The sequence below is a fragment of the Camarhynchus parvulus genome, chromosome 2 (genome assembly GCF_901933205.1).
Source record: "Camarhynchus parvulus chromosome 2, STF_HiC, whole genome shotgun sequence".
NCBI classification, from domain to species: Eukaryota; Metazoa; Chordata; class Aves; order Passeriformes; family Thraupidae; genus Camarhynchus; species Camarhynchus parvulus.
The window spans coordinates 20,030,300-20,052,338 of NC_044572.1; the positions used below are offsets into that span (position 1 = coordinate 20,030,300).

General features: G+C 36.1%; 1 protein-coding gene across 9 annotated transcripts in view; it reads right to left on the reverse strand.

Moving 5' to 3' along the window:
- Positions 1-22,039, reverse strand: part of CACNB2 (calcium voltage-gated channel auxiliary subunit beta 2) — a 245,547-nt gene that overhangs the window by 33,328 nt on the left and 190,180 nt on the right. For 8 of the 9 annotated variants that reach the window (XM_030943439.1, XM_030943438.1, XM_030943437.1 and 5 more), the window contains 4 exons: positions 13,217-13,339; positions 8,890-9,026; positions 6,954-7,030; positions 2,947-3,080 (listed from right to left, as the gene is read on the reverse strand). In XM_030943439.1, the coding sequence (XP_030799299.1) occupies positions 2,947-3,080; positions 6,954-7,030; positions 8,890-9,026; positions 13,217-13,339 (471 nt within the window). Of the gene's footprint in view, positions 1-2,781; positions 2,802-2,946; positions 3,081-6,953; positions 7,031-8,889; positions 9,027-13,216; positions 13,340-22,039 lie in introns of all 9 variants that reach the window. The other variant, XM_030943441.1, reaches the window with a different exon arrangement.

The following is a 22,039-nucleotide window of genomic DNA, read 5'->3' on the forward strand; positions in this document are numbered from 1 at the left end:
CTGCCCACTGCTTGAAAAAACATTGTGACATCACTGCAAATTCCCATGGCAGCACTCAGTCTGATGTTTGCATTCGCACCCACAATTCAATTACAAATTAAATCAAAATAATGACTGATCAAGTTAGTATTTCTAGAAAATTATCATAAGCAGAGCTTGGGATAGCATTTCTTCCACTTTGGGAAGTTCTTGTCACCACCCAAGAATGGATTCTGGTAGTACCATATTTACCAAAATACTAACTGATGTATCATGCACAATTTCTAAAAAAGTATTCTAGCATACAAAGATAAAATAGACTGCCTCCTTTCAAGGGTTGCAAAAATTTTATATTGTTATCGCAATACAATATAAAAAGAAATAAAATGTTAAGTTTGTTATTTTCTCTTCTTTAGTAGGTGGCTGTTCAATATATATCACCATGAATGGGATCCGATCAAAAAGAGGTTTTTGTTCACAAGTAAAGTTTTGGTTTATCTTTGTATTGGGAATAAAAGATTGAAATCCAAACCCAGAAATGTGTGGGTGTTACAGAAAAAGAAATGACGGATCTATTTTTCAAATGCTTACATAGTACAAATACATCAGTCAAGATCACAGAATACAGACATTGTTCATTGTTCCAGAACTCAATGTATCCCAAGGTGTTTTGCAATAACATTAAAATAAGTATATACATTCCAAAACAGAAACCCACAAAGACAGACATTTATACAGTGACAGCACACAATGCTACACAAGCAGCAGTCTAAAGCAGTCTAAAACACAGAAAATATTTTTGTGAATGTCCCTCAATGTAATTTATTTTCTGTTACCTGTAGTTTCACAAGATAATTAATAACATGAGAATGAAGACCAGTGCCCAAGGCATCATAAGCATGTGAAATGAATTTATTTTTCACAGTACAGAATCTGACTCAACATGTTTCAAAGCAAACCCCTGCAATTAGGCTGGGCCTGTATCCAAAAGCAGTCCTCCACTGTTCTTGCTAACATTTTTAATAATCTGATAAGCATATTTGAGACAGATTTGAAGAAAAATTCATTACAGTTGTGCAAGTGCTTTTAGCATGAGTGCCCTGATGCAACAGATCTTTGTCTTAATGTGGCTGACTTAACCAAAGGCATTCATGCTAGAAGTTAACCAGCTATTTGACAATCGGGGCAAGCACAGAAATTATCTTATTTGATGGAATATGGGATAGTTTTAAATTCTGTTCTGTTGCAATGGGTATTTTTTTCTCTAATTTTTACAGCTTGAAATAATGAAGCTGTCAGCAGGAAATTGAGTAGAAGTTATCTAATGGAAGCATTAAAGTTCATTAATTTAGCAGTAGAGAATCTAATATTTTCTAAGAGACTGGCACTGAACTATACAGCTTTCACTGCAGATTCAAGTTCAAATATGATCTCAGGTAATAAAAACTGGCAGGTTTGAACATATGGCTTTCACTCAGTGGTTTGACTATGTAGATTACTTTGGGATGGCCATCCAGTACATCGTGTAAATGTCAGTATTACAAACCCCACAAACACTAGTAATGATTCTGATATGGAAGAGGCATCACAGAGTCAAAGAAAGATGTGGGACTAACCCTCATCCAGGTCTAAAGTGGTTCATCTGGAAGCTGCAGCTTTGAAAGATGCTTATGCAGACAGCATCCAATACATGCCAGCGTGTATTATCCAATCAAAAATATGATTAAGTAAGAAATTACTCAGAAGCAAGAACCCGCTGTTGATTTCTACACCAGGCTTAACAGACCAAACTGAAACCAATAGTAGTGACTTTGGAAATGAGAAGGATTCAATACTATGTAAAAGAGCTCAAGAAAAGAGAGACAAAAACAAAGATCTACTTATTAAACACAAGAGCATCCACAGCAGGGACAACATTGTCACTTGGCACTGCTTAAGCACTATAACAGTTGTTATTACCTGCAGATCTAAGTGAGTGGTTAAAACCAAATGAATGAGAGCTATGAAGACTACAGATTTTAAAACAAAACAGTCAAAATGTGGTATTTCACTGCACAGTTTGTCTGCTACCTAATGTCTTGCTAACTTCTTCCAGCAAAGGCCCTAGAAATCTATTGCAGCTTTTTGCAACAGGATGCCAATTGCATAATTTTGTAGTTATTTAGGTTATCTATGGAGAGACATCAGCTCTCCTGGGAACCACCAGTACCACTTCCAATAGCTGAGATACTAAAAAAGTCTCACTGATGGATGGCAAGAACATTTGGCTGATAATTTATACATGACAACAGGAAAAACCTGAAGTAAACTGTCAAAACAAGTCTGAGGTTTTCCATTGGTCTTGTGCACTTGCAGACTTTGCACCTAGTGAATTAGAAGTTTAAGTACAGACTAAATTAAAAATAGAACAAATTTGACAATTTGTTTCCAAAGTCCAAACTGAGTATCTGATAGATTCCAATAATGATTTCAACAGACTGAGTAATAAAGAAAAAAAAATTGAGAAAGATATAGAAAGAATAATCATGCACTAGAGAGATGCACTACAATGCTAGAAATAATATTCTCAAACATTTTAGAAGGCCCGCTAAGTGTGTCCTTTTATTCCATCAAAAAGGATAAGTATGTAGCAGAGTTTCACAGACACACAGAACTTTTGCCTCTTTTCCTGTAATGAATCCACTATCAGCTCAACACATCTCTTCATCCTTAATTCCAGAATATCTGCATTGTTAATCTGGAGTTTTAATGCTAATGATGCCAGTGGCAGGATAAACACAGGCGATGTTGATATAAACTTACCGATTTCTGCTTCTGCTTAGCTACAGCAGCATGGAAAAGAAACAAAGAACAACAAAGCATGCATGTTATTGGCTTGTCAAAGGACGCAGACAGTTAACAGGACTAGAGATGCGACGCAGTGCAGGTGAGCAGGTGGACAGATGGGAGCTTGGAAGTTGGTGTTACCTTCTTAAAGAAGGGCATTCTTTTCTCTTTGGAGTGGGGTGATGTTACACTGTTTGCACTGGGTTTGGGGGAGCGATGGTTTGCTGGAATATCATTTTCTTCTGCATCTAAACCAGTGGCATCTATGTCTACAGCTATATACAGACAAACAATTCAGAATTATCAGATGACAGGGAAAGTAAAGATAGGTTAAAATGGAAATTACAGGTAAAGACAAATAAAACTGTCCAGAGTAATAAATAAATAAATAAATAAATAAATAAATAAATAAATAAATAAATAAAAGTTGGCCATGAGAAAAAAAACCACAATAAAACAAAGGGAAAAATTTAAAGGTGCAGTACTTTAGGATTAGAAGACAGAAGGCGATCTGTAACAGCTAATATAACATTTACAAAATAGACCAATGGCCAAGTTTGTTCTTGTTACACCAGTGTAAATCCAAAGTATTCACTTGAATAGATAAGACTTCCACCAATGTAAACAAAAGAACTTGGTCAACAGCATTTGGATTATTTTATAGCAATGAACACTAACTGAAAATGAGTATCATCAATTGAAATTTGAAATATCACTACTGTGTCTATGGGAAATGAAGAATTAGAAGAAAAAATCACTTTTGATGAGAAAATCAGCCAGATATTTGTACAATGTTATCTACATTTATCTAGGGATGGACTACAATTACATTTGTAGTCTTTTAAATAAAAATGCATTGTACTCATAAGATACATTTATTAGGAATAATTAAACATAGATCTACTAATAGGGAAAACTAAAAAGAATGGATAGCAGAAGAAAGGAAATTTATCTCAGCTTAGCTCCAAGACGTGGATCTGAGTAGAGAGTCAGGATGTAGGCAGGGAAAAATGGAAGTGAATACAATAAACCATTGCTGTTCAATCTCTATCCCAAAAGAATATATAACAAAAAATACTTATACCATAACCACAAATTATGTGGCTTTTAGCAAGTAAGTAATAACAGTTTCAACAGGAATCCTCACAGACTCAGTAATAAATACACTTTCAAAACACAAAGCTGTTTTATCCTGAATGCTGAGTAGAACAGATACCTGCCAACCACAGGCAAAACGAAACAAAACCAAACAAAAACTTTCTCGTTTACAACAATAATTCTGATCTTAAGTAATGGTTTAAACTTGTCTTCAGAAAGCAAGCAGATGCACAAAAGTGAACCATAAGCAGTCATACATCACCACCCTCATGTGTGAAAATGTTACCCACCTCTCTACTCCCTCTGGTAACACACACTTATCTTGCCATGCTCTGGTGTCGAACTGAGCCTAACCCTAAACAGATCTGTAAGCAGAATCATTTGTATTGACTTTATCCAAACCCTTAATTAATCATTGCAAACTATTATGAAACCATCTTAGTGACCTGATTTCGTCTGATTCATGAGTGGGACATCAACTAATACAGAGGCATGTGCTATTAAATTATGTAACAAATAAGTATTTCTGTCAAGCCTACATGCAGCTACTGATGTAACAGATACTTGGGACAGTGATCTCTTTTGTTTGCATAAAGTACATTTTCCCATTTGAATTTTCCATAGATCTAATGTCTTGATGTCTGACATTCCCTGAGTTACTGTGCCTTTGAGTCTGTCCTTCCCAGGAAAAAACCCAGCGAGTAGATCCGCATCCTGTTTCTATAATCATGCTCCTAAAAACAGCCACACAAATCATGTAACATTTTCTTCTAGCAACACTGTTCCTTCATCCTCTTCATAAGTATAAAAAGAACATATTATCTTTTCTTGAATACAGGCCAGCACAGATACTGTAAATCACTCACAATAAGACCTATTAAAACTCCTTTGGTACTGTGTTCAACCAAAATTGTCATTAAAGAAAAATCAGTTACCTTAAGCTTTTCCTGTAAGAAAGAAATGCAGAATTTGATCAGCTAGTTAACAGTATCTCCTTTTTTCATTCTAAGTCTTCATACTATGGAACATCTCCTGTGACAGTTCTTTTATTGTTAAATATCTTTAGTTCATTGGGGTCTTTTCAGTCATTTTAAGCATAATTCTTACCCAGTTTGGTGGCCTAACAGGCCTGTATGGATTTTTTACTATATCAATATTGATTATTTAAATGGATATTAGCCTCTCATTTGTTTTTCACTGGTTCTTCATCTTGTTTGTGTATTTGTTTTGGTTTGGTTTTTCAGTGGCACTATTTTATATTGAAAAAACCCATCCCTGACTCAAAGCAAAAAATGAAATTAACTTATTCAGTTAGTATTCTTCAACTTATTAAATAATTGATGTATTTGTAATTGATTATACTTTCCAAGAGAGGAGGTGTGGGAATAATAATTGAATTGTGTTTCAAAGTCACTTGAATTCTTGTTTTAGTCACAAACTATGCGTTTTTCACCTTTCTTAAGATGTCATAAGCAAAAAATTATTGTAGACTCAAAATCTTGCTATCACAGAATAAGTTAATGTGCACTATCCATACATATTTTCCAAAGCTTCACTGTAACCGAATAAACTTTAACAGATTTCCTTATTTCTCCAGAAAACCACGTTTCTTAAATGACAGTGTCTGAAGAAACAACTCAATGCAATGAAAATTAGAGGATGGGTAGCAATCAGTCAGCTGGTAATCCAGGTCAATGATATCTGTGTTCTTAACTCTAAATTCTGTGCAACATTCTGGAAATACATGTACTGATCTGGTTTTTTTTTTTTGATAGCAAATAATATCACAGCATTTCAGATGCTCTACCAATAAAATTACAACATGGGTTGAGTCGATGGACAATTTTACTACAAAAATGCAGGTGTTGAAAAAGTTGGCCTTAACAATAAACACATCAGTTTAAAGCCATCCAAAAAAAAAAGATTAAGGTGTGTTCTACACACTTGTTACAGACATACATTAGTAAACGAATACAATATTTTTGAAATAAAAGAGAAGTTAAACTGAAGTGGAATATTTATAAACAAACTGCAATTGCAATAAAGTTGGTTGTTACTAGCAAATCCATGGTTTCACAAGACAGATACATTTTTTAATTGCTTGAACCAAATGAAGCCACTACCAAAACATGATTTAATTTCTCTGTCTCCCTTTTAAATTACCAAGTAAATAGTTTAAAATCTTCAGGCTCATTTTAAGATGCCTGCTCTGTAGACCAGACTCCACATAAATTAATATGATTGGAAGATACATGTCTTTGCCCTAGTAAAAAAGGCACTAGCAACACTCATTAATATTTTCTGTTTCTAGGTATTCACAATGCATGTGAGAAGATAAAACATCCAGCAACACAGCAGCTGAATTCAATTAGGTTTTTTTTTTTTTTTGTGATCTTTGCTGTGTTTTTTTAATGGAGCTAATGACAGCATCCTCCCCCTGCTTGCCACCTATCTGCTTCATTATCACTTGAATTTGGATTCAAGTAAAATCTAAAGTTAAATCTGTATGTTGATGCTCTAAGTAAAAAAAAAAGTATTTTTGAAAAATTTGTCAAAGGCAAAAAATACCCAGCATCCTAGAATTCTGTAAAGCACATCATCATGATCAGAATTGTGAAACTAAATGTTCCTGAGGTTTTAAAAAAATGCCTTTCTTGATACTCTGCAGAAACCTCTCAGGAACTTCTATTTTTACTGCTGCTTTTTCTCCTGTACAAGAAAGTATTTATTGCTCAGTAGGAGTGCTCAGACCAGACCAAACTTTCCACTATCCTACTGTAATGTAGTCTCACAGATCTATGTCTTTGCTACAAAACTCCGTGGTAAAAGCAAAGAGAGAATTTTGTGCATTAACAGCTCTATGATTGTCCGGACTTGCTGGCATTGACTCCATTACTTCAAACCACCCCAAACCAGCCTTATCTGGAAACACATCACTCAGGTTTTACCTGCAAAGCATGGGGAATAAGAAGAAGAGGTCTAAAGGAACATGCATTTTACACAGATTAGGTTCATGAGTCTCTTTACCGAAGGGTTCACTACCTACTCACCAGATGATGGAGGCGTCGATTTTCTGGAACTAGGAACGATGTCACCCAAACTGGATGAAGAGTTTCCTCCTGATTTACTGGAGTAAAGTAATACATTAGTTTGAAGTTCTGTAGCTTTCTCAATATTTAATCTAGTTTATTTATTATTTGCCTTCTAAATGAGGTGCTAGCTGTGAGACAAACAGTATTTCTGGCAGAGGTATAAAATATACATCTCCCACAAAATGCATGTACATTTTAAGACCTGAGGAACTGCAAATATCAATCATACTTCCTGTGCTGCTGTGCAATTCATTCTGCTGCTCTGACTTCCTCAGGATCTTAATACAATTCAGTAAATAATATGGCTACTGGTATACATGAATTAATATTACTACCCATTAATAAGAGTAATTCTTAAGCCAGTGAGCATATCTGTCTCCTTTAGCTGAGGAGTTATTGATAAATTGCTAATTAAGATGAGACTGTGTCTATCATCTTTTCAATTTAATTAATGTGCAAATTCTTTTGCTTTCTCAATACAATATAGCACTTATAAAAAAAAGTTTCTCAAAGTTAAAGCAGTCTAAGGTTTTTGTCAAGTTTTGCTTTTTGAAAACCTATCCAAGTTGTGATAATGAAACAACAGTTCTAGTATTTTTTATTTCAGTTGCCATAATGAGAAAAGCTCTGAAAAAATTGTAAGAAAGGTTATTTCACTCTTCAAATAATTCATGTGATAGTACTAGTTTCCACTTTCTTTATCTTGAAATATTAATAAGCACTAAATTAATGCATTTGTGGTGTAGGACAATGTTATCTTCAGTGAGAATTTCTGGAAACTGGGAGCCTCTATGATTTGGAAAAGAACTGAATCACTGGGACACATCTGGCTGTCCCAGAAGAGACACTAGAGGAATAAGGAATCCAGCATCCTTCTGCTGAGGACAGCATGCTCATGGGAAAGGCATTCCACAGCTGGTGAATGCAACTGAGCACTGCCCAATCATGGTGCCCCCTACTCTAGACATGCTCTGCGAACACTGCTGCCCTTCCTATGGAGATAGGAAAGCATTTCGGGCTTCCTGAATGGTTCCTAGCTCACTTCCAGGTCCATCCCACCCAAATACACTGGGAATATTTGTTTCTTTTATACTCAAAGGGAAACAATTTGCTTCTACAGGTGTTGCTAGAAAACTACTTTATTAAGAATTCGAGAGTAAAGGTGACATTATTCTATCTTGTAGTATTGTTCAGAATATCTAGAAACAGTCCTTTTTCTTATGCAATGATGGCTGCAGTCAGAGATAAGAAATGACTTGACATGAAACTTCCATCATAAAATATAGTGCCTTTAAAAGCTGTGATTGTAGGCAATGAATTTGACAAGACTATTTTTTCCGTACGAGCTAACTAACAGGCACTGGCTTTGGGTTACAAGCAAACTCATCTTAACATTTTCTGTAATTTCTAAAATGAGCTTAAAATGTGTTTAGAAATAGGAAGATCATCAAAACAATTAAAAAATGCTACAGAATTTAGATAAATCAATTTTAAGTAAAAAATTTACTAGCACATAGTAAATGTACTGACTGTAATGTGTATCAGCAATTATTTTACAAAAAAAGGAAGGAAAAAAATTCAGTGGTAGGCCAGCACAGATTGCCAATCTAAATGTCTACTTTTCTCCCAAATAGCAATGATATGAATATACTTATTAACAATATAATATAATATTTCAAATAATGTTGTATCTTATATAATAAATGATATAATTAATTTTATATTAATTTCTTCATAGATCAAAAATGTTTGTAGCTGCCACTAACAATAATTAAGCATATATATATGAGTGAATATACATTATTATATAATATACATACACTGAATACACAGCATCAATTTCCACATTGTGTCACGGACAATGTTGCTATTGTTAATGATTTCTTGTTATTACCTGGAGTAGAATTTTCCTTGTTTTGCCTTTTGTTCATGCTGCAGCCTCATGTTTTCTAGTTTGACTGGGCTTGGTATGAATCCAATTTCACAGCCTTCTTTTACCAATCGTCCTATCCACCAGTCATTATTAAATTTCTACAGATTAAAAAAAAAGAAGAAAAAAGTAACATACTAAGAAATTACTGCATCTGGGATAACTTTGTTATTAATTTGCAGTTATGCTATTTTTTGTAATTCTTCCCTGCAGTTGATCACTGTGTTATGTTATTATGGCAGTGAAGAATTGTGTTAATATTCAGAAATACATTAAAATAATCATTCCTTTCAAATTATTAAAATCCACGGTCCTTAAGTAGAAACCTTCCTGCAAAGACTTCATGTTTCTCCCTGGTTTTTGTTTCTACCCATTTCACCATCTTTATTATTTCTTGCTTCACAGTCTTCTCTCATATATGAGGGCTGCCTTCATGGTTCTCCTTGGTGGACACCAGAGACTTAGTATCCACTCTCCCCTACTGCTAGAATTTTTGTAACTCTGTAATAATCTATTTTTCTTATTCCATTTTATTCAGTTCTCCATTTAAATTAAAAAATACTACTTCACAAATTCCCTCACTTCTCACTAAAATCTTCTGAAATATGGCTGAATTTAGCTGCTTATATATGCCCTACTTCAGATAGCTCTCATGATCTGCATCTTAAACTTACCATGATAGATCCACAAGGAACAGATATCTCTGGATATCTAAAAAAACTTAGCAATTACAAAGTCCACCAGATAGCCCAGTTAACTGAATTTCAGCCCTATTAAATATGAGATATTGACTACTTTAACTCAACAGCTTTATTCATACACCCGCCATACCATGTGTGGGAGAGGTTGGTTGATTTGCAGAGGTCTATGCAGCAGAACTATTTGCTTTTTCCAATCTTATTTATTCACCATTTTTGAAGGAGAATGGGTCACTCATGTATGGGGCCCACACCCAATACTTCTGATGTTCCATGGGAATAACTATTATCAAAAAGGAACTTTGGGTAATTTGGAATATTTATGGAACTTTAAGAGAACACCTGAACGTGAAGAAAGTAGCTCTCTTGAATCTGAAGCTATTAATGTAGATATTATAGTGCATATTTAATTATATAACAAGTAACTTTAACAAGTGTACAGTTAAGAATAAAACATGTAAAATGCGTGGGCTCCCCTATTTTACCATCATTGATGGATCACTGATACACAACCTACATTGCAGTATTATCTTTCACTTTGGCAGCTATAGAAATCTTGTGGTGCTTGAGACCAACCATAAGATATTCCAGCTAACCAATAATAGAGATTAAAATAAAAGCACTTTTAAGCTTATAAAACATAAGCATATCTATAATATTCATCCAATGGGACGCCTTTATGGGTAAGAATACCAGCATTTCATAGGAAGCTGCTCTGGAATAGCAGTTTCTCAAAGCTGTATTAGACTGAAATGTATTATTAAAATTATACCCTATCATTACAAAAGGCTAACTAAGTCATTAACTTGGTAAAAGGAAGAGATGGATAATTAAAAAACACCATTGAATTAAAATCTGAACAGTCACTATTTTTGTCCCCCAGTACAACAGATTACCACGCAACAATATTAATTTTATTAGAAGCAATATAAATCCTAAATCCATAGGAATTTCTTCCTATAGAAATAAAAGCATACTTCTGCAAGGTCTCAAAGATAAATGCTGTGTCAGTATACAAAAATCATAAGATACTTTTTAATGTTTATAATAACGCACATAATACTTTCTAATTTTAATTTTTTTTTTAATTTTGGTGAGAATTCCAGCTCCCAAGTTGCTGGCTCAGGTGAGTGATTCTCTGTAATTCACCTGTGTTTGGAGTGCCAAAGGAAATAGAAAAATTAATTAAACACAGAGCAAAATGATGACCATGCATTAAAGCCTCAAAAGATTGATAAGTTACTATGATGCAGCAGTTTCTTCATGCAGGAAGGAATCCATCATCCTTATGTGTATTGGGTTTTAATGAATGTAACCTGATAATGAAGATAAATTTCCCTCACACTCAATCACTGCAGTGCTTTTCATCACTGTCCACGTACATTTTGAACTGAGGTTTTTCTTGTTTGAGCCCTCTCAGCAGCACAGACTGGTGAACAGCCCTTTCAGACAAAAAGAAGACAGCACTGGTCCAGCATGGCATCCTTAGGCAGGCAGAAGCTACTGGAGATTAACTCAGCTTTTCTTTATTTCTAGCAATAAGTTAGGTATAAAATTCATAAGCAACACTGCATTTTATAGTCCAATATATTTTTTTCTTTAATCTGCAGAAATAATTAAAGCTTGGACAATTCAGTTCCCACAGCATTAACCGTAGGGAGCAGCAAACGTACTGAAGGAGCAAAACCTGGTGGGATACAGAGCCCTGGAGGACGAGCAGGGCCTGGCACAGAAGATGGAGGGGGAGGACATGGCTGTGCAAGGAAGGGCTGGGCCTGGAGCAACCACTGAAGGAGCTTCAACCCACCCAGACACAACAGCTGCTGCCAAATGCAGGGCAAGAGTCTAAGTCCCAGTTTGACTCCTTGTGGATCCCTTCCCATCTCACCATTCCGGCAGTGCAGCTGGCCTGGTCCTAGGGTGCCTCCCCAACCAATCTCTGGCCCAGCACCAGTAGACAATAACCTCTCCTCAACAGCTTACAGAGAAAATCAGGTGTTTCTAAAGGCAATCAGCACAGAATGCCTATTCTAACACACCTGGGGTTGCAGGAACATTTTAATCTATTTTTCCACCCCTCAGTGCTACACGCAGCCACAGACAATGTAAAAACTCAGCTGAGTTAAGCTTCCCTTCAAGGCATTTTGGAGATACAAAAAAGTTCAGGAGACTTTTCCTTCCAGATTTTCTCCCACACATATATATACATCTAAGACTAAGTTTTGCTGTGAAGAAAAATGCATTAACTTTTAACAGAAAACTGCTAACCCTGTGTGGCTGGTTTATATGGAAACAGGGGAAACACTTGATGAAAAGTCTGAGATTACCACTTCATTTGATGCGCAGATGGAATAGATGACTACACAAAACCATTTGATCTAACCAAACTGAGCCTTATTTTCCAGTGCTTCAAGACTCATTGGAGAAGGCTGATGGTTTTCTCTTGCCAGGACTCTGTGCCTGCTCATCTCTTCTTTTGTCACAAGACAGAGCAGAGCAATTCTTTCACACTATCATCAGTCAGAAAGCATATTTCCTTCACTATATACAGTCTAAATCAAGGTTATTCTCTTTTACGACCATTAGCCAAGTCTGTTTCTTGTGTTCCTTTAGTCTCTGTCCACCTGTATTTCTATCTCTGTATTAGGAACGTTTCTTTCTTCCACAGAGCACCTGTGCTAGCAGAATCATTGTGCATCATCGATCATAACTACTGAGGGATTTTTTGATAGTCTAAAATGAGGCAAAGACATAATTTTAAATACATGGCTAGGTTGCTCTCAACCTTAAACTAACTTTCTGTTTCTTTTCCTATAATTTTCCATATCCAGATGGGCTATTTTGAGACAAACCACAATGGAATATGACCAAAAGCTAGGAAACATTTTAAAATGAAGGAGTCATTGAAAAGGGAGCAGCAGGCTACAGAGGAGGGCCCGCATGTGAAAGTTACCAAGTTATTTTTTGAGTCTGGCAAGGAGCAGAGAAAGGAAATTACTTCAGGTGTTTAAAAATTTAAAATTGTCAAAACCAAACTACAGGGAAAGAAAACCAATGCAGCAAATGCAAAGCTCATTTATTGACAGCTGCAATTATCTTGAAACATCATTCAGTTCTTCAGCATGTAACTGCTAACTAAATACTGTCTGTGCCAGGGAAGTAGCTTCAGTAAAAAAACAGGAGACTTGAGAATTTTGGGGTTAATTGAGATGCAGTCACACAGATAAAAGAGAAGCAACCCTTGGCTGCTGAATCACAACAAACCCTCACAGTACCAGATTAGAAAAAAAACCAGAAATATTTCACCTTTGAATAGTCAGACACAGGCATTTAAACCTATAAATAAGTGATTTTTACTAGAGAAGAAAAGTACTTGCTTTCTGAACTTCATTAATTTGATTGTAAGAAATTTGTGCCATTGCTTCTACACGAATAGCATTTAAAAGAACATTCAATTCCTTATACACTTAGCTTCTTTAACATTTGTAAAGTGCTTTGGCAATGTGAAGTGTTACCAACATTGCAAAATAGTAGCACTATTACCCAAGTACTCTCTTAAAGAGTGATTCACTTACTCCTCTGGTTTTACTTACTTCTTTAACATGAAGAAAATCTTTAGCCTCAAATGAGATGGCCATGCCTGGGACTGGGACATCATCTTCGTGAGCTGCACTGTACCCAACATTTGTCCGAACTGCAAACGCAACAGGTTTTGACTGCAAAATAAAAGATGAACATCATGAATATTTCCCTTCACAGACATATGTTCAAACATACACATAGCAGTTGATTTCTCTATGTTATAGTTATTAAAATCGTAAGAATTACAAAGAAGTCTCAACCCATCCATGCAAACAATAATGAAGCCTAGTTTTTACTGACATTAGTTATTAATATCAGCACATTTCATAGAATACAGATTTTTAGTAGGTGATAGAGCTCTGAATTAATTTGAGGTAAGTCAACTCAGTAATAAGCAATCACAATTGACTTGGCAATCCATATAATATTGTCAGCTTGCAGTTCTGCTGCGAGTTCAGTGTTTGGGGGCTGCCAGAAGAGGTAGGTTTTCAAGAGCTACAAAACTTAAGCTCCACAGACAATGGGGCTGCAAAAGGAATTGCAAAGGGAGCATGGCATTGCACCAATATTGCTCCTTCCACACCATTCTTGTCTGGGCACCCACGTGCTGGTCACCTCAGAAGCATTCTAAGGCTGCTCCAAGTGTAGCCCTCACAGCCTCAGCTCCCAAGAACTATTTGGGGAAATTGCAAATTTGGAGAAGAGGTGCCAGCAGTTACCAGTAACCCCTAAGCAAGTCACCTCACTGCACTCTGAGAGCAGAGCAATGTGCCTTGAGATCTTCATGTCATTACCAAATACCAGCCAGAGAGAGATCTGTTCATTTCCCTAATTCTTTTTTATGCTGCTAGCTGACATCAGTGAGTTAGAGGATTTTCCTAAGTTTTGTTTTCAAGAAGCAGCTGCCAGAAGAGTCACACAGAAGGCCCACGCCTGCACAGCTTCTCCTTACCAGCACCACCAGTGCTGAGCACCTCTCCGCACAGGTATGGTAATAGAAGGTGCCATCCAGCTCAGCCCAGACTACAGCTACCAAGGGTTTCCTCTTCTTAAAGGTACAACCATTTTACAGGAGAACAGCATTTTTTTCTGATTTATTCTAGGCTAAACAACAGCTTGAGCTTGCTCTCCCCACAGAGATTAGCACACAGTATCTCTAGGACCTACCACTGTCCTGCCCCAGGCTGAACCTTTAGCCCAATTTGTCATAACAGATAAACTGGTAGAAGGGCATCCTGATTTGATGATGTATTCATGATTACATTTCTGAAACTGGGCATTTGTGAGAACAATAATCCAAAACTAAAGTTTGGTGATTTCTACACATAAATTAAAATATTTCTCAGTGTTGATAAAATGGGAATTTCCACTTCCTAACACCTCAAATTTATATCTTAATGATCTCCTCTATAATTTTCTCAATGTTACTTCCACTATTACCCTACATAAAAGATACCAAACTATTACAGAACTAGTCATGCCACAAAAAAAAAAGAAGTCATGCAGGCACTGGATTCAGTGATATCACGTATCTTCCTTAAAAATAAAGGACCTTATAAATTACCAGACTTAAATATTAATACAAAACCTCAAAATATTCCTGAATGTAAAAATTACAGACTGAGTTGATGCCTTCTATGCTATTACTAATTTCAACAATCAAAATCAAATATGAATAATCACTGAATTGTCAAATCTCCTAAGCAATACTTACCATCAAATAGTAAATAATCAAATAAATCATTCCCTGTTAATAAGAATGACCATTTTGTATGGCAGTGACCTGTCACTGTAGAAATGTATTTCAGAACAGGAATGGATCTATTAAGGAAAAATTTGTGCCAAACACTCATAGGAGGGATAGTACACTTGCTTATCTATTCTCACATTGCTATATCCTCTAGCAAATAAAAGAAAAAATTGCTTAGCCACTGTGACTTGCTCCTAAAAGTAACAGTAGATGAAAGACTTTAGGTTGACTAAAGACTTTAAAATCTTGGCAGCATTGCAAGAAACAGACATCTCCAGGAAGTTAATGTCCTTGACATACTTCTTAGACATGATCTAAAATTTCCCGTTAGAAGACAACACCTGACTACCCAAGAAAAAGAATACAATGGAAACTACTCCAGAACTATCTTAACATGAAAGAAAAGTAGCAGGTGAAAGTTCTCTGTCATTCTCTGCCATTAAAAAATGTAAAACTGTGATCAGAAAAACAAAGCGGAACATTGAGTTACAGACATTCACAGAAATGGTATGTCCCATTTTAGATACTTGCCACACTGGTAGAAAGCGAGACTAAATCATCATGGGATTAGACTACAATAATTTATCTAATTGAATATTTAAAGCTAATTAATTTATAGAAGTTAAATGCTAGCCTTTTTACATAAATAAATAATTCTGAAGGTTTCATAGCACTATCAATTAAGTACTTTTCCTGAACTACATTGTCTTGAACTAAAAAAAGCCCAGTTGTTACGTAATTAGGGTCTTATGTAAAAAAAAAAATTAAAAAAAAAATTGACACATGCATATGCATATTTGAAAATGTATCTGGCATTTGCTTACATATCCTGCAGTTCTAAAATAAGACTGGGTCAAAACAGTTAAGCACTTGCTGTTCATTCCCTAAACCTCCATGAAAATGGGATGGCAGTTCAGCACTCAGTTAATCCACAGGGACAAATGCTCCCAGATGTTGAACAGTTTAACATGTCATGTCTCTACAGAGAAACAAAGTAGCCTGGAAAAGTTCATTTATCTTCAAAATGAACACTTTCATCTTGTTTTTATTTTTTCCTCTGGTAGAAGTACAGCACTCAACCAGCTGAATAAACCTACAAGGAGAGCAAACAATCAGACCACGAACATTGCGGTCATCTATACCATGAGGGCAGCAGGGAGCAGGGAACACACTCCGGAGTGAGGTTCTTCATGAACCAGTTTCAGATGCTGATATAAACTCAGACTATAAATCAACAAAATCTTATTCAACAACTGTTTAACCAACTTTGGTTGCACGCTTTTGGTAATGTACATAAACTGAAGTGTGTCTAGAGCAACCTTACTCAATTTTCACTTTTTCTATTTGGATCTCACATCTTCCTTTACAAATTATATTTACTTTACACATCTTCATACCAACCCTCATTACTAATTTCAAACTATTTGCAGTATTATTGTACTTTACTACTTATATTTCCTTGTGCATGATTAACTTTTATTGAATGTAAACATGAGAATTTGCGCATTTTCTGCCTTGGTCAATTTGTCGGTTTAAACAAGTTTGCACCTGCTTGGTTGAATTTGTATTCAATAAATATTTCACTCAGTAACAGAGTAAAATAATGCAATCTGTTCTCTAATAATGTACTTAGAATGTGACAGGACCTTTTTTTCCCTATAACTAATTTCAGATTTTTTATACTGTTCAATAAACCCAGTTGAGGCAGCCCCTGGGGATCCCAGCCAAGAAGGCAAATTTTCTGTTATGGAATTTGCTCACAGAACAGATCATCTCCCTCATGGCCACTAATTTTGGAATTGTTGGTTGATAATCAAAGTATCTCTATTCCTCATCCACTACCAGGATGTAGAAAAACTGATGAAAACATTCTCCAAACCATTTTTGTCTACGCTTGGGCTTGATCTAGGATCTCTGATCCATCTTATTTCTTACTCAGTCACATCATTCACACAGCAGAGGCACCTCCGTATTTACACCAGTTTAAATGAAACAGAATGTACCTTTATTAAGGCAATGCCAGCTAAGACAAGAACTGACACAGAAAATGATTACAGCTATCACTTCAAAAAAATGCTTGTCAAAGCTGTGTCTGTGTTACAGTTCAGAAAATGTGTCCCAAAGCAAGTTCACTCCCTCCCTATTTCTACATAAAGCTACTCATCCTTCATCCTATCCACTTTTCACACATGCATGCAGCCTTATCCTGAACATAAGGAATTATTCTTCTCTTGGGTAATGAATATAATGGGTGTCTCTCAAATCACTAAGTTTGCACTCATGAAAATTTAAAAAGTCACACTATTTCTTTCATCTGCAGAAAGGTGATTACTACTACTGAACTTTTCACTAGTAGTTAGGGAGAAAATATGACCGATGATGACCTATGTTCAGCACTTTTTTCACAGAGTAGCCCTGTATACAGGGCTCTTTTTTCACAGAGTAGCCCTGTTGTGCCATCAACAATATTAATACTCCATGAAGGACAAAGATCAACAGCACCGTGATGGCCTAATGACTGCTGTGTTGAAAACATCTCACTTTATTTTGCCCTGCTAATGACATGGAGTCAAATATATATAAAGCAGAAGCAGTTCAAAACCTCCATGTTTTAAAGAATTACATTATTTTTATTACTATTATAGAGAAATTTACAATGTTATGAAACCTATACTCTCACAAAAGCAGCTTGAAAATGCAAATGCAAAAATAATAAAAGAATTTTTCTATTTTACCTTTTTTACTTTGTACAATAATTTCTGTACCCATTACACAAGAAAGAAAACACAAATCCACCTGAGAACACAAAAAAATTTACAGGAAATTTTTGTTCTAAATGCTGATTATTTCTGGACCCTCATGGCAGATAAGAAATTGTCCAATTTCTAACAAGAGCATCTGCTCAGCAATGTCATTGCTAAGGAAGCAATGTCAATTCATGAATGTCCCAACAGAAAATTAGGAGCATATACAGCTGCTGTCGCTAAAAGCAGCAATCAAAAATATTACTTCCCAGCAAAGATCAGGCCTTCTTTTACAGTCATAGGTGTATGTACCAAACAAGCCTGGTAGGAAGCCAGAACCACAGAATAACTGAGGTAGGAAGGAGCCTCTGGTGTCTCTGAGTCCAACCCCTGCCCAAAACAGGTCCGTTTAATCAGGCTGCTCAGGGCTGTGTCCCAGGGAGTCTTAAATACCTTCAAGGACAGAACAACATAACCTCTCTGTGCATCTTCCTCCAGTATTTGACCACTGTGGTTGTGAAAAAAAAACATACAGGAACTATGGTTCTCTCACATATCAATGAGTGAGGAACATAGAAATCCATAATGGAAAAAAGGTACTTAGTTTTGAAGTCCAGTATGAGCAAAATGAAGTGTTATTACAAGTAGAATTTATCAATTTCCAGTTTTAATTTAAAGTGGAGGACACAAGGAGCTCTCCATAGCATCCAAGAATCTTTCAATGGATTCATGTTTTGCCATCAAGTTCCCAGTTCAAAAGAGGAAAAGCAAGTGGTCTCTAAGGGATGATTTCTCTCTTTTAAAAATGTCATGAACGTTTTGCCTGTCTTTATCCCCTAAGCAGTGGTCTAAAAAGAGGGTTTATGCTGTATTCAAGACTTCCAATGAAGTGAAGGAGCTGAGAAGTACAGTATGAGAAAAAAACACAGTACAATTAGTAGCAGCCTAAGTACAGTGGTATAATGACATCCAAACTCTTCTGAATTATAATGGCTTTGGATAGGACAGATCCCTTCAGAAGGATCTGGGAGAGAAGTAGTTAAAAACAAAATTATTTGATCTGAGTACATTTTCCCATCTGTTTCCAAAATGAGGGCAACGTGAACTTATGTCCAGCCATTACCAGAGTTTGCTCTGCTACTTTACAAAGGGTTGGCTCTCTGAATTCTTGCCTATGACACGTCACAACCGCTGCTCTCTGGTGCCTCCTGCAAGAGCAGCCGGTGAGGACCCCGCACCATCAGCTTCCCGCTTGGACTCAACATGGGCTGCAATGGTTGCTGCACAGAAACTCAGCTATAAAAGATTAATTCTGACTTTCCTTAGGATTGAGGATCACTGGAGAAATTTTCTGAGGAAAACTTTGAATCCTTCCAGTTCCTTGGAATCCCTCCTACAGCAATGCCTGCATTCAATGTTGAAGAGAAGGAAAATTTAACACATCCAGCTGGTACAAAAGAGAGTCTGCCAGATCTAATTTTTCTTAACAATAGGTAGATTTCAGAGAAATTTTTTGTTGTCCTCTAGTACTCTCCAGAGATACTTTTGTTACTATTTTAGCTCATCTTCACACACAGCTTGAAAGTCATGTTTCTTACTTCCTTTTGCGAAATCGTATTTTAATAGAGTCACCAATGTCGGTTGACATTCAGCTCAGGAGGCAGCAACGACTGAAATAGCTGTACTGACGCACACCAAGCTTTCTCATATGAGCAGGATCTTTTTTTATTAGAGCATAATGCCAAAACTCGATGGTGGCCATGTGTTGTCTGCATGCAAGTGCGCCAGAAAGGTGGCTCTTCCATACCACCCACTTGGGGAGTAAAAAGGAACCGCTGGAAACCGGCACAGCTGAAAAAGTCTGTTTGTGCTTACTGAAAACATGCTTATTCTGGCAGCAAAAGCCAACAGATGAAAACTGTCATTTGCAATAAAAATACTGTGCTGGGATTTCAAGTTCTTTTTTCAATGTCACAATGAGGACGTTTTATGCTTATGAGACATCTTAAGTTTATGAGACAGCATTTTAGCAGATCTTAGATTTTTTGGCTAAACTGAGGTTCACATAGAGAAAAGATTTGCAGTAACATTTTCAGACTCTTCACAAACAATAATTTTCCAGGAAAGGCAAAATTCTGTGACACTGCAAGCTAAGTAAACACTAAATATATCAGCAATGCAATGATTAAAAATGTAGACTCTGTCATCAAAATCTCTTTAAAAAATCCTGCTTCGCCTAAATTGTTTCTTATTTCAGTGTTATTCATGCAAGTTTTTTTTGCTGGTTCCAATATTTAAGTAATTCTGCATTTCATTTTCTTCAATTGGATCAGAAAGTCTCTACAACTGCTAGAGTCAAAGGTTAATGTTTGTTAAAATGTCTCATTTTTATATAATATTTTAAGCATGTTTTCTAAGAAACTGCTGAAAAATTCTTCCTTTATTCAAAACATACATTTTGCAGCTAGACTGCTCTGTTTCCAGGAATTACATGGCTATATGTTCCAAGGATGATATTTTAAAGTCTGAAAAGCCAAATGTTCTATTAGCTCTTAACTCATACGCTGAACTAAAACTGAGAAGTTATGTGAGGATATGATAAACACTACAGCTGCCTCAAGGCTCCTGCCCCTTTCAAATGATTACATTTTATGGCCATAGCTTATGTTACTTTATGCCTCACCTGGATATCTATTGTTTATGTAAGTCTTGCACTATCTGAGATACTTCTCATTTTTAAATTAAATCTTCAAATCTCCCTGACAATCTAGATACAGATTACATAAACAGAGAGCACATATTCACTGCACAGTCAAAGCTGTGGTAAGTGGGTATTTGTTAAACTTGAAAGGTAAACTTCCCAAACTTAGGAAAAGTGAAAATGAGGCTACCTTTACCTTAGGGGAATGGTGGTGGTATCTTTAACTTAGACCTCACTGTGTACAGTATTATTGTTCACCCATTCACTTTACAGTAATATATTTTCTCCCATCTCAGCACTATAGAATCACAGAAGCATTAACGCTGGAGAAGACCTCCAAGACCACTGAGACCAACATTTGACCAAACACCACCTTCTCCACTAAACCACAGCATTAAGTGCCATGTCCAGTCATTTCTTGAGCGCTTCCAGGAATGGTGGCTCCACCACCTCACTGGGTAGACCATTCCAATGCCTGAGCACTCTTTCAGTGAAAAATTCTTCCCGATGTCCAACTTGAACCTCCCCTGCCATTTCCTCTTGTCCTGTCACTGGTTGCCTGGGAGAAGAGACCAACCTCCTCTCAGATTGTTGTAGAGAGCAATAGATTCTGTATCTTACTTGCATACAGGAGGATCTTTCCTTGCAACAAACCCAACAACGTGTGAAACACAAGGAGCTCTCCATAGCATCCAAGAACATTTCAATGGATTCATTTTTAACCATCAAGTTCCCAGTTCAAAAGAGGAAAAGCAAGTGGTCTCTAAGGAATGATTTCTCTCTTTTTAAAATGTCATGAACCTTTTGCCCATCTTTATCCCCCAAGCAGGGAGCTAATGCACCAATCCCATGACAAAAAAGGACAAACAAAATAATCAACAACTACTTTTTAAATATTATCAGACTAGACAGTAAAGTCTATAGATTTATATATCTGCACAGGAAATATAAGATAGCACAAAACACTTTGAATATCTCATTTTCTACCTTTGGAGCACGTGACATTGTATACATGGTTTGTATGTTTTTCTATTTAATTACATGTGTATGTGCAATTTTCTATGTTTAATTAAAACGAACAAGAAAAGGATCATCCCAGCAATGCCATTCTAGTGTCACACTGACATTTTCAAACACCATCAGTAGGACTGAAATCTTTATATACATTGCCAAAAACTCCTTGCAGCTTCCAGCACAGAATTAACACACTGCAAATGGATTAATATTCTGTAAGATGCAGAGCACTAGAGCCAAGGCACACTTTGGCTCTGCTGTTCAAATATTTGCTGGAAAGAGAACAACTGTGAGACTCGGGAAATAGAGCTTTTAAAAGCAAAGCTAATGAGAAATGTAGTTCTATCTAAATTTTTTCATTTTATTTAAAAAAACCAAAGTTTACATGAAGGTGATAAAAAACTTATAAACTATTAGGACAAATATAATAATTTTGGAAGAATAACATAAGTAATTATTAATAATAAATAATAATAAGTAAAATCAATTTTACATCAAAACTTCATCTATTATAATTCTCCTGTATCTTGTTTCTCTTGTATATTGTAATCTTCCTCTTGTGCTTTGGGCAAAAGCTCAATTCTTGGCTCCTCAGCCTGGCCACCCCTGTGCCTGTGCACATCTG